General features: G+C 36.1%; 1 protein-coding gene across 1 annotated transcript in view; it reads left to right on the top strand.

Moving 5' to 3' along the window:
* LOC139492574 (kielin/chordin-like protein) overlaps positions 1 to 14,189 on the top strand; it is a 37,551-nt gene that overhangs the window by 10,113 nt on the left and 13,249 nt on the right. The window contains exons 9-18 of the mRNA XM_071280727.1: positions 214 to 384; positions 620 to 796; positions 1,221 to 1,391; positions 1,846 to 1,939; positions 2,951 to 3,033; positions 3,717 to 3,878; positions 5,540 to 5,633; positions 6,191 to 6,364; positions 7,307 to 7,389; positions 8,160 to 8,268. Coding sequence (XP_071136828.1) covers positions 214 to 384; positions 620 to 796; positions 1,221 to 1,391; positions 1,846 to 1,939; positions 2,951 to 3,033; positions 3,717 to 3,878; positions 5,540 to 5,633; positions 6,191 to 6,364; positions 7,307 to 7,389; positions 8,160 to 8,268 — 1,318 coding nt within the window. The remainder of the gene's footprint in view (positions 1 to 213; positions 385 to 619; positions 797 to 1,220; positions 1,392 to 1,845; positions 1,940 to 2,950; positions 3,034 to 3,716; positions 3,879 to 5,539; positions 5,634 to 6,190; positions 6,365 to 7,306; positions 7,390 to 8,159; positions 8,269 to 14,189) is intronic.

Below are 14,189 nucleotides of genomic sequence, written 5' to 3'. Positions count from 1 at the left end.
AAACTGTATATGAAATTATTATCTAGTTTTGGGTATCTGATAAAGGAACTTTGTTTCAGTTAAAAATCTGCTCATGTCTAAATGAAATTTTACACATTTTTTTTTTTTATTTATAAATAATTAGCTCTAAACAAAGAAAATATATTTTATATTTAATGCGCCTTCTGTATGTTGTAATTTATTTCATGTTTTCTGTTTTTTCTTTCTATCAAGGATGGAACAGTGAGATGTGTAAAGAAACAATGTCCAGCAGTGACCTGTAGTGACCCTGTCCAAGGTCAGTGTTGTCCAGAGTGTACAGACTGTACATATGCTGGTCAGTTCGTCAGACATGGTAATACAGTTGCTGATTCAAAGGACCCATGTTCTACATGTACCTGTCAGGTAAGTTTAGTCCTTTCAGTCCAATAATTAAGATTTTCCTTTCCTCTAGTTCAAAAAATTTGATTTAGCCAAGTACATGTATTGATTAATTGTAAAGGCAAATATTTCAGGATGAGAATAAATTAACAAATCTTTTTTTTATGCCCCATTTATGGGCATTATGTTTTCTGGTCTGTGCTTCCTTTTGTCCGTCCGTCTTCCGCTTCATATGGACACATTCTTGTTTCAATTTTAGTTTGGCAGTATGATATGTACAAGGAAGACATGTGCCCCAGCATCATGTGATTATCCAGTGACAGAGAACCAGTGCGGATGTCAGACTTGTACAGGATGTGACTTTAGGAGTGGAGTGTATACTAACGGAGAAAGATTCAGACATCCTCAGGATACTTGTCAACAGTGTACTTGTCAGGTAAAAAAAGAATAACAATTTATGATTGGCAGTCTTTCTATATTTTTGGATACCTTTCTTTGAAAGATACCATGCTCATACATAAATTATATTATGACTACAATATGATATTCAGGACAAATATAATATATGCATCTAATGATCAAGTGCCTTAACAGTTGATTGCAGTAGATTATCGATATGTCAACATAATTTCACTCAATAGTTATGACAATCTATACTTTAAATATTTCCTAGAAAATAATTTGATCAGTAAAGTCAATGTTTTCAATATATTGTATATTGCCTTTCTAATGTTATCCTTCAAAGACATCTACATAGAAAATATACTGAAAGCCAGCTTGAATGTATGAAAATATATGATATTAGTTCTTTTTATACTGATTTAAGCTTGATCATAACTATTTGAGGTTTCTGTTTTCAGAATGGTAATGTCCGATGTTCCAGAGTTACCTGTAGAGAAACATGTGACCATCCTGCTAACACCACAGATTGTTGTCCTGTATGTAGGGACTGTTTCTATGAAGGGAAGGTCCAAAGGAATGGTCTCACCTTTAAATCTGATGTAGATCCATGTAGAAGTTGTTCTTGTCGGGTAAGTTATGCTGTATGCAGAAAATATTTGAGAATCATACATCCTTTAAACAAGAGGTTAAGCCTTGTACAAGTTGTACTAATTGTGTAAGTTTTTGCTGTTTTTGCCAATACAAGAAAGGTGTTTATTGATAATCATCTTAAAATTAGAAAAAAAGATGTATGTGAATGTTGCTTGTTTCAGATAAATACTCTTGAAAAGTATAAGCTTCAGAGTTGCTCTTATTGAAAGGAAGGCTCATATAGATGTTCTTTCTGAGGTGAATTTTGAGTCCACAGACTATTATTAATGTTAGGAAAGCTTGTAAAGGAATGGGCTTTTAGAATAATCATCGTCATAGGTAGATCTGTGTAAACATTCTTCTTTTAAAATTTTGAAGAATATAAAAACATTCGCATTTACGTAATGTTTGTGTCTATAATGATGATATTATTAACAAGTATTTTGTTTACAGAGTGGAAATATAGTGTGTGAGACTGTGATATGTCCTGTACCTAGATGTGACAACCCAGTGACTAATCGTGGGGAATGTTGTCCTGTGTGCACAGGTAGGAGTTCATGTTTTTCTTAATGCAATTGGCTAATGTTTCTTTGAATATTTAATTATAAAGAGGTACCTTTTTACATTGACTAGAGGCTTCAATTAAAGATATATTGTCAGGAGTTTGACTATTTGATAGTTGGCTAACATCCAATGTCAAATATTTCAAACATACTTAACAGTTATTGGCATGACACGGGTTATGTTCTTCTCATATATTTTATGATAGTATGATACTAAACCCCTAACGAGAGGGATTGTGCCTGATATTCATATGATGAAGACATAATCTTTCAATCAGTTTAATTGAGGTCTGGAGCTGGCATGTCAGTTAACTGCTAGTAGTCTGTTGTTATTTATGTATTATTGTCATTTTATTTATTTTCTTTTGTTACATCTTTTGACATCGGACTCGGACTTCTCTTGAACTGAATTTTAATGTGTGTATTGTTATGCTTTTACTTTTCTACATTGGCTAGAGGTATAGGGGGAGGGTTGAGATCTCATAAACATGTTTAACCCCGCCGCAATTTTGAGCCTGTCCCAAGTCAGGAGCCTCTGGCCTTTGTTAGTCTTGTATAATTTTTAATTTTAGTTTCTTGTGTATAATTCGGAGTTTAGTATGAAGTCCATTATCACTGTACTAGTATACATATTTTAGGGTCCAGCTGAAGAACACCTATGGGTGCGGGAATTCTCGCTACATTGAAGACCCTTTGGTGGCCTTCGGCTGTTGTCTGCTCTATGGTTGCATGGGTTGTTGTTGCTTTGACACATTCCCCATTTCCTTTCTCAATTTTATATAAGGACTTTCAAAAAGGACTTTATATAGATATAAAATAAATTTTGATTATCTGCTCATACTTATTTATTTATTTTGGTTGAGTCTTAATAAATAAAAGAAAATATGATATGAGTGTGTGCACTTAACATCTTTGTATAGTAGGGCATATTTTATTTTATTTCAAAACATTTTAACATCTCTGTAATATCAGTTAAATTTCCTTTATTCACACAGTATGCCAGTTCCATGGTGGTACATTTGGAGATGGTCAAACATTTAGTAATCCTAGAGACAAATGCCAAACCTGTACTTGTAGGGTTAGTATATTATAGGGACTTTGTTGAGAAAAAGATTCATGACAAAAAAGCAGTAGAAAATCCTTCTTGACAATTTAACACTAAACATATTGAGTAGGATTAAAACTGTAGCAATGATAACTTTAAACTGTTGATTTACAAGATATTTTTTCAAACAGTTGAAATGTTAACATGTAGAATTTGGTAAAAAAGTATTGCAATCAAAACTTAATTCTAAAGATATTGGCTACTGCAATAGATACAGATTAATCGTATTGATTTTACTAAAATTACCAATAACCAACTGCAGGTTCCAACTAATATATCTCAGTTTGTAATAGTAAAATTCTCTCATTTTTAAAAAATTTAAAATTTACTTCAACTTTACAGAAGCACACATAATACACTTTATCGCTATTGTCCTCCTTTAATGGACATCACATTACAGTTCCTATAAAAATTTGACGTCATAACACAAAACATCTGAAAAGTGGTTTCTGTACGACATCAATAGTTCAAGGGCTCATATTTTCAGGACAACCTGTGCAGATTTCCGAATAAAGATTAGGTGTATTACATTTACTTTAGTATTCAAATTATGTATATAAGCTGTATAACATGAAGCATTGGTTATAAAATGACATTCTCTTTGTTATTGAACACCCACAAAGGATATTTGTGTACTGTTTTCATGTTGTATGTAGGCAGGAAGAGTGAGATGCGATGCTGTGTCATGTGATGTTCGTTGTTCACACCCTAGACAGGGTGACTGCTGCCCTGTTTGTGATGACTGTATGTATGAGGGACGATTAATTGGAAATGGAGACCAGTATAAACCAGATCCATGTAACACTTGTTCATGTCAGGTAGGTCTCAATAACCAGATCCATGTATTACTTGTTCATGTCAGGTAGGTCGCAATAACCAGATCCATGTAATACTTGTTCATGTCAGGTAGGTCGCAATAACCAGATCCATGTAACACTTGTTCATGTCAGGTAGGTGGCAATAACCAGATCCATGTAACACTTGTTCATGTCAGGTAGGTGGCAATAACCAGATCCATGTAACACTTGTTCATGTCAGGTAGGTCACAATAACCAGATCCATGTAACACTTGTTCATGTCAGGTAGGTCACAATAATCAGATCCATGTAACACTTGTTCATGTCAGGTAGGTCACAATAACCAGATCCATGTAACACTTGTTCATGTCAGGTAGGTCACAATAATCAGATCCATGTAACACTTGTTCATGTCAGGTAGGTCACAATCACCAGATCCATGTAACACTTGTTCATGTCAGGTAGGTCACAATCACCAGATCCATGTAACACTTGTTCATGTCAGGTAGGTCACAATCACCAGATCCATGTAACACTTGTTCATGTCAGGTAGGTCACAATAATCAGATCCATGTAACACTTGTTCATGTCAGGTAGGTCACAATCACCAGATCCATGTAACACTTGTTCATGTCAGGTAGGTCACAATCACCAGATCCATGTAACACTTGTTCATGTCAGGTAGGTCACAATAACCAGATCCATGTAACACTTGTTCATGTCAGGTAGGTCACAATAATCAGATCCATGTAACACTTGTTCATGTCAGGTAGGTCACAATCACCAGATCCATGTAACACTTGTTCATGTCAGGTAAGTCACAATAATCAGATCCATGTAACACTTGTTCATGTCAGGTAGGTCACAATAACCAGATCCATATAACACTTGTTCATGTCAGGTAGGTTACAATAATCAGATCCATGTAACACTTGTTCATGTCAGGTAGGTTACAATAACCAGATCCATGTAACACTTGTTCATGTCAGGTAGGTCACAATAACCAGATCCATATAACACTTGTTCATGTCAGGTAGGTTACAATAATCAGATCCATGTAACACTTGTTCATGTCAGGTAGGTCACAATAACCAGATCCATATAACACTTGTTCATGTCAGGTAGGTCACAATAACCAGATCCATATAACACTTGTTCATGTCAGGTAGGTGGCAATAACCAGATCCATGTAACACTTGTTCATGTCAGGTAGGTCACAATAACCAGATCCATATAACACTTGTTCATGTCAGGTAGGTGGCAATAACCAGATCCATGTAACACTTGTTCATGTCAGGTAGATCACAATAACCAGATCCATATAACACTTGTTCATGTCAGGTTGGTTACAATTCATATGATTTTCATATTTGTTTTAATAAGTATTGGCTTGACTGTTCACTCTTTTAAGATTATCAATTGTTAAATTAAAGGTGTTCTTCCAGACTAACTTTTTTCACCCTTAAAAAAATAACTTTCAATAAAGGTAATATTAATGTAAACTCAAAGTGCTTAAAACAACCATATTATTTCTCAGATTATTGTTGTTCAATAATTTGTCATGGCATATTTAAGAGATAGAACAAAAAAGGTTTTTTTATTGCTATACTAAAAGTTTCCTTCGTAAAATTTGAATGGGTACAGATTTTGTTTTGATATGTTTTTCTCTATTTTTGTTACAGAGTGGTAATGTGGGATGTCTGACACAAACTTGTCCTAGACTGACATGCCCACGGACAGAGAAATTACCAGGACAGTGTTGTGATGTTTGTCTTGGTAAGTTATATCATTTATTTCTTAGTTTTACTAGTAATCCCATAATATCTTTACTTTTCCAACATAAAATAAAATGTAAAATGTAAAATTAGCATTATTATTTTTATAGATACTAAAAAAAAATAACATGTTTTGTAGATGACTTATTAGTTATATCAGTTATGGAGACGACAACAGTCAGTGAAATTTTCTTATGTCTAACAATCTCCCTGAATAGTTTTATTAATGTAATTTACAAATAAACAGATTCTTAATGTTTTTTTAACAATAGTGAAAGGTCTTAAAATCATTGATTATCACTGTTTATTTGGAAACTTTGGACTCATTATTATTTGTGTGACACACATTTTCTTGGATTTTAAGGATATAGATAAACAATGAATTTAAATGTTCAACTTAAACTTTATAAAACCAAATATAAATGAAAATGCAAATTTTCCATCAACCATAAAAATTGGTACCCATAAAAAGGGTACTTTTGACAGTTAATGTTTATTCATGACATTATTTTTAAATTCTTTTATACTTACATGATGTAATAATATATATATTTACAGGTTGTAGATATAATGGTATATACCACAGTGATGGAGATGCATGGACAATAGACAACAACCCATGTAAAACATGTGCATGTAGAGGGGGTATTGTTACATGTATGGAGATGCACTGCTTTTCTACATGTGACAACCCGATTAATGTCCCAGGCCAGTGTTGTCCAGTATGTCCAAGTAAGTAGAACTTAACAACAAATTTTACCCAATTAGTTTTCAAGGTTGTGTTTTTATGCCCACATCCCTAGGCATCAGGGGTATTCAGTGTTACCCTTTCTGTATGTCACCATGATGGGTTTCCCTTTTCTAACTTTAGATTGTCTCAACCAAATATTATAAAACTTACACACAATGTTTATTACCACAAAATACAGATAAAGTTCCAAATTGTGTGGCATCACTTTTTATTATTCTTGAATTATGCCCCTTGTTGACTCATACATATTTACAAGCATCTGTGGACCATAGACATGTTCTCAAGTTATTTGTCTTTGTAATGAAGACATCACTGGTTCCACACAACCTTTTTTAACCAAGTCATAGTCACATTTCCTGTGTTATCTGTTGATAGAAGGCAGTGATCCTGCACAACATAATTTCTGTCTTAGGCCTTTGTTGTTCTGTTGGTTCAAACCACTGGCCAGACACAACAAGTGATCACACAATCACTGTCATTTACATACGTTGTCCTGTTGATAAAAGTTACAACATTTGACAATTCAATAACTGTACCAGGATATTATTCGTCTGCTTATACAAGTTAGTAATTTAAAAATACTACACATATCAGAAAAACGATCACTATCTTTGGCCCGTATTGATGTGTATTGAAATGTGTGGCCAAATAAGTTTATTTGTTAAAGATAGGCGAAAGATACCAGATGGACATTAAAACTCATAACGTGAAAATAAACTCACAACTAAGATTTGAAAAAAGATCAAGCTAATGCTGCTACAAGGTAGCACTTGCACCTGCAAAGTGGAGAGGGATTAATATAAGTTGTAATAACTTGTTTACCAATTCACTATAAACAAATATGTTAAAATTAAATTTTGCTGACTAATAAAAATTATATATTAAAAATGAATTACTTAAAATCTGAATAAAATTTATTTCAGCATGTAGACATAGAGACAGAGTTTACAGTGATGGTGATATGTTCAGTCCATCTGGAGATCCATGTGATTTATGTGAATGTAAGGTAAGTACACAGAACACAGTTTTTATACGCCACTTTATGTGACGTATTATGGTATGCAGTTGACCGTATGTCCATCCATATGTCCGTATGTCTGTCCATCCCTCCGAAAACAACACGTAGTGCATTAACTCAAAAACGCTTTACCCAATTTGCATTAAACTTTGGTGAATTTTTTATCTATTGACAAAAAGTGCTTTGAGCAGTTCAGAAACCAATAACTTGTCAACTTTGGTGCCTGGTTTATATCTTTTAAGATAATCTCCCTTTATTTGTTTATAGTCTGACAACAGATTTACTAAGTATTGCACAAAAGCAGTGTATTGCACAGCAGTAAGCTTGAACTTGAAATTGGTTATATTCAATTCATATAACCAATTTCAAGTTCTTTCACTACATTTATTCAGAAACCTCTTATATGTCAAATATTTAATTACAATCCAAATTCTGACCTGTGTCAATCGTGAATATTGTGTCCATTTTTGACCCTACGTTTCAGGGTTGGACCTCTGCGGGTGTATCCAGCTGCACTCAAGAGACAAAATTTCTGGTAACTTCTCATTAAGTGAATATTATGGCTAAGTCTTGCAAGTTCAACAACAATTTAAGCAAGCTGCATTCACTAAATAATCATACACAATTTAATAATGTACCAATCAATATTGATGGAGATGTCTTATAGAAATTGATGAATTATTTGTTTCTTAAAATGTATGCATTAAAGATTGAAATGGCATACACTAGTGATATGGTTTATATTTTGTATCTGATAGGGAGGAAGAATGACCTGCCATTATGTGATGTGTCCAGCGACATCTAACTGCCCAGCTGAACAGATCATATCTCCATCTGTAGGAAAATGTTGTCCGACTTGTTCTGGAGGTAGGTTTTTTATGTTCTCTGACTTGTTCATGGAGGTAGGTTTTTGTCGAGCCTTCGACTTTAGTCGAAAAAGCGAGACTAAGCGATCCTACATTCCGTCGGCGGCGGCGGCGTCCACAAATATTCACTCTGTGGTTAAAGTTTTTGAAATTTTAATAACTTTCTTAAACCATACTTGATTTCTACCAAACTTGGACAGAAGCTTGTTTATGATCATAAGATAGTATCCAGAAGTAAATTTTGTGAAAATAAAATTCCATTTTTTCCGTATTTTACTTATAAATGCACTTAGTTTTTCTGCGGGAAAACATTACATCACTCTGTGGTTGTAGTTTTTAAAATTTTAATAACTTTCTTAAACTATCCTTGGTTTGTACCAAACTTGAACAGAAGCTTGTTTATGATCATAAGATAGTATCCAACAGTAAATTTTGTAAAATGACAAATTTATTTTTTCCATATTTTACTTTAAATGGACTTTTTTTCTGCCAGGAAACAACACATTCACTCTGTGGTTAAATTTTTAAAAATTTTGATAACTTTCTTATACTATTTTTATTTGTACCAAACTAAGACAGAAGCTTGTTTATGATCAAAAGCTAGTATCTAGAAGGAAATTTTGTTAATATTTTGTACCTGTGTATCTGTATTTTACTTATAAATGAACTTAGTTTTTCTTCCAGTTAACATTACATCCAGTCTGCAGTTAAAGTTTTTAAAACATTTATTAGATTCATAAACTATCCAGGATTTTTTACCAAACTTGGACAGAAGCTTCCTACAATCCAAACATGGTATCAAGCAGAATATTTTTATTGATTTTTCCCCTCATTTTTAGCTCACCTTTCCTAAAAGGAAATGTGAGCTTTTGGCATCACATGGAGTCCGTCGTCGTCTGTCGTCGTCGTAAACTATTTCAAAGATCTTCTCCTCTGAAACTACTGAACCAATTCAAACCAAACTTCATCTGATTGATTCCTAGGGTATCTTGAAAAAAGTTTGTTTTTTAATTCCCATTTCATCAAAAAATGTGTCCGGTGACCCGGTCAACCAACCAAGATGGCCGCCATTGCTAAAAATAGAACATAGGGGTAAAATGCAGTTTTTGGCTTATAACTCAAAAACCAAAGCATTTAGAGCAAATCTGACGGAGCAAAATTGTTTATCAGGTCAAGATCTATCTGCCCTGAAATTTTCAGATGAATCAGACAACCCGTTGTTTGGTTGCTGCTCCTAAATTGGTAATTTTAAGGAAATTTTGCTGTTTTTGGTTATAATTATCTTGAATATTATTATAGATAGAGATAAACTGTAAACAGCAATAATGTTCAGCAAAGTAAGATCTATAAATAAGTCAAATGACCAGAATTGTCAGTTTACCCCTTAAGGAGTTATTGCCCTTTATAGTCATTTTTTAACAATTTTCATAAATTTTTGTAAATTTTTGTAAATTTTTAGAATATATTTTCCACTGTAATTACTGGGCCAAGTTCATTATAGATAGAGATAATTGTAGCAACAAGAATGTACAGTAAAGTAAGATCTACAAACACATCACGATCACCAAAACACAATTTCGTTGTGAATTTATCTGTGTCCATTGTTTAATATGCACCAAAGTGAGCGACACAGGCTCTTGAGAGCCTCTAGTTGTTGATCCTGCAATTTACAGCAAAAGTAGGCAAGACACTGGGTTCTGCGGAACCCTTACAATTTTAGTGTAAGAGCTTGTGGGTTGGATGCCTTTCCCTGTCAAACCAAAGAGTCTAATTAACCTGAAGTGTAAGAGCTTGTGGGTTGGATGCCTTTCCCTGTCAAACCAAAGAGTCTAATTAACCTTAAGTGTAAGAGCTTGTGGGTTGGATGCCTTTCCCTGTCAAACCAAAGAGTCGAATTAACCTCAAGTGTAAGAGCTTGTGGGTTGGATGCCTTTCCCTGTCAAACCAAAGAGTCTAATTAACCTTAAGTGTAAGAGCTTGTGGGTTGGATGCCTTTCCCTGTCAAACCAAAGAGTAGAATTAACCTCAAGTGTAAGAGCTTGTGGGTTGGATGCCTTTCCCTGTCAAACCAAAGAGTAGAATTAACCTTAAGTGTAAGAGCTTGTGGGTTGGATGCCTTTCCCTGTCAAACCAAAGAGTAGAATTAACCTCAAGTGTAAGAGCTTGTGGGTTGGATGCCTTTCCCTGTCAAACCAAAGAGTAGAATTAACCTTAAGTGTAAGAGTTTGTGGGTTGGATGCCTTTCCCTGTCAAACCAAAGAGTCGAATTAACCTCAAGTGTAAGAGCTTGTGGGTTGGATGCCTTTCCCCGTCAAACATCAAGTCTAATTAACCTTAAGTGTAAGAGCTTGTGGGTTGGATGCCTTTCCCCGTCAAACATCAAGTCTAATTAACCTTAAGTGTAAGAGTTTGTGGGTTGGATGCCTTTCCCTGTCAAACCAAAGAGTTGAATTAACCTTAAGTGTAAGAGCTTGTGGGTTGGATGTCTTTCCCTGTCAAACTAAAGAGTCGAATTAACCTTAAGTGTAAGAGTTTGTGGGTTGGATGCCTTTCCCTGTCAAACTAACCTTGCGTGTAAGAGCTTGTGGGTTGGATGCCTTTCCCTGTCAAACCTAAGAGTCGAATTAACCTTAAGTGTAAGAGTTTGTGGGTTGGATGCCTTTCCCTGTCAAACTAACCTTAAGTGTAAGAGTTTGTGGGTTGGATGCCTTTCCCTGTCAAACCAAAGAGTCGAATTAACCTCAAGTGTAAGAGCTTGTGGGTTGGATGCCTTTCCCCGTCAAACATCAAGTCTAATTAACCTTAAGTGTAAGAGCTTGTGGGTTGGATGCCTTTCCCCGTCAAACATCAAGTCTAATTAACCTTAAGTGTAAGAGTTTGTGGGTTGGATGCCTTTCCCTGTCAAACCAAAGAGTCGAATTAACCTCAAGTGTAAGAGCTTGTGGGTTGGATGCCTTTCCCTGTCAAACCAAAGAGTCTAATTAACCTTAAGTGTAAGAGCTTGTGGGTTGGATGCCTTTCCCTGTCAAACCAAAGAGTAGAATTAACCTTAAGTGTAAGAGTTTGTGGGTTGGATGCCTTTCCCTGTCAAACCAAAGAGTCGAATTAACCTCAAGTGTAAGAGCTTGTGGGTTGGATGCCTTTCCCCGTCAAACATCAAGTCTAATTAACCTTAAGTGTAAGAGTTTGTGGGTTGGATGCCTTTCCCTGTCAAACCAAAGAGTCGAATTAACCTTAAGTGTAAGAGCTTGTGGGTTGGATGTCTTTCCCTGTCAAACTAAAGAGTCGAATTAACCTTAAGTGTAAGAGTTTGTGGGTTGGATGCCTTTCCCTGTCAAACTAACCTTAAGTGTAAGAGCTTGTGGGTTGGATGCCTTTCCCTGTCAAACCTAAGAGTCGAATTAACCTTAAGTGTAAGAGTTTGTGGGTTGGATGCCTTTCCCTGTCAAACTAACCTTAAGTGTAAGAGCTTGTGGGTTGGATGCCTTTCCCTGTCAAACCAAAGAGTCTAATTAACCTTAAGTGTAAGAGCTTGTGGGTTGGATGCCTTTCCCTGTCAAACCAAAGAGTCTAATTAACATTAAGTGTAAGAGCTTGTGGGTTGGATGCCTTTCCCTGTCAAACCAAAGAGTCTAATTAACCTTAAGTGTAAGAGTTTGTGGGTTGGATGCCTTTCCCTGTCAAACCAAAGAGTAGAATTAACCTTAAGTGTAAGAGCTTGTGGGTTGGATGCCTTTCCCTGTCAAACCAAAGAGTCGAATTAACCTTAAGTGTAAGAGCTTGTGGGTTGGATGCCTTTCCCTGTCAAACCAAAGAGTCTAATTAACATTAAGTGTAAGAGCTTGTGGGTTGGATGCCTTTCCCTGTCAAACCAAAGAGTCTAATTAACCTTAAGTGTAAGAGTTTGTGGGTTGGATGCCTTTCCCTGTCAAACCAAAGAGTCGAATTAACCTTAAGTGTAAGAGCTTGTGGGTTGGATGCCTTTCCCTGTCAAACCAAAGAGTCGAATTAACCTTAAGTGTAAGAGCTTGTGGGTTGGATGCCTTACCCTGTCAAACCAAAGAGTCGAATTAACCTTAAGTGTAAGAGTTTGTGGGTTGGATGCCTTTCCCTGTCAAACCAAAGAGTCGAATTAACCTTAAGTGTAAGAGCTTGTGTGTTGGATGCCTTACCCTGTCAAACCAAAGAGTCTAATTAACCTTAAGTGTAAGAGTTTGTGGGTTGGATGCCTTTCCCTGTCAAACCAAAGAGTCGAATTAACCTTAAGTGTAAGAGCTTGTGGGTTGGATGCCTTTCCCTGTCAAACCAAAGAGTCGAATTAACCTTAAGTGTAAGAGCTTGTGGGTTGGATGCCTTACCCTGTCAAACCAAAGAGTCGAATTAACCTTAAGTGTAAGAGTTTGTGGGTTGGATGCCTTTCCCTGTCAAACCAAAGAGTCGAATTAACCTTAAGTGTAAGAGCTTGTGGGTTGGATGCCTTACCCTGTCAAACCAAAGAGTCGAATTAACCTTAAGTGTAAGAGCTTGTGGGTTGGATGCCTTTCCCTGTCAAACCAAAGAGTCTAATTAACCTTAAGTGTAAGAGCTTGTGGGTTGGATGCCTTACCCTGTCAAACCAAAGAGTCGAATTAACCTTAAGTGTAAGAGTTTGTGGGTTGGATGCCTTTCCCTGTCAAACCAAAGAGTCGAATTAACCTTAAGTGTAAGAGCTTGTGGGTTGGATGCCTTTCCCTGTCAAACCAAAGAGTCTAATTAACCTTAAGTGTAAGAGCTTGTGGGTTGAATGCCTTTCCCTGTCAAACCAAAGAGTCTAATTAACCTTAAGTGTAAGAGCTTGTGGGTTGGATGCCTTTCCCTGTCAAACCAAAGAGTCGAATTAACCTCAAGTGTAAGAGTTTGTGGGTTGGATGTCTTTCCCTGTCAAACCAAAGAGTCTAATTAACCTTAAGTGTAAGAGCTTGTGGGTTGGATGCCTTTCCCTGTCAAACCAAAGAGTCTAATTAACCTTAAGTGTAAGAGCTTGTGGGTTGGATGCCTTTCCCTGTCAAACCAAAGAGTCTAATTAACCTTAAGTGTAAGAGCTTGTGGGTTGGATGCCTTTCCCTGTCAAACCAAAGAGTCTAATTAACATTAAGTGTAAGAGCGTGTGGGTTGGATGCCTTTCCCTGTCAAACCAAAGAGTCTAATTAACATTAAGTGTAAGAGCTTGTGGGTCGGATGCCTTCCCCTGTCAAACCAAAGAGTAGAATTAACCTTAAGTGTAAGAGCTTGTGGGTCGGATGCCTTTCCCTGTCAAACCAAAGAGTAGAATTAACCTTAAGTGTAAGAGCTTGTGGGTTAGATGCCTTTCCCTGTCAAACCAAAGAGTAGAATTAACCTCAAGTGTAAGAGCTTGTGGGTTGGATGCCTTTCCCTGTCAAACCAAAGAGTCTAATTAACATTAAGTGTAAGAGCTTGTGGGTTGGATGCCTTTCCCTGTCAAACCAAAGAGTCGAATTAACCTCAAGTGTAAGAGTTTGTGGGTTGGATGTCTTTCCCTGTCAAACCAAAGAGTCTAATTAACCTTAAGTGTAAGAGCTTGTGGGTTGGATGCCTTTCCCTGTCAAACCAAAGAGTCTAATTAACCTTAAGTGTAAGAGCTTGTGGGTTGGATGCCTTTCCCTGTCAAACCAAAGAGTCGAATTAACCTTAAGTGTAAGAGCCTGTGGGTTGGATGCCTTTCCCTGTCAAACCAAAGAGTAGAATTAACCTCAAGTGTAAGAGCTTGTGGGTTGGATGCCTTTCCCTGTCAAACCAAAGAGTCTAATTAACATTAAGTGTAAGAACTTGTGGGTTGGATGCCTTTCCCTGTCAAACCAAAGAGTTTAATTAACCTTAAGTGTAAGAGCTTGTGGGTTGGATGCCTTTCCCTGTCAAACCAAA

The sequence above is a fragment of the Mytilus edulis genome, chromosome 10 (assembly GCF_963676685.1).
Source record: "Mytilus edulis chromosome 10, xbMytEdul2.2, whole genome shotgun sequence".
Classification (NCBI taxonomy): domain Eukaryota; kingdom Metazoa; phylum Mollusca; class Bivalvia; order Mytilida; family Mytilidae; genus Mytilus; species Mytilus edulis.
This window is presented reverse-complemented; position numbering and strand designations above follow the sequence as displayed.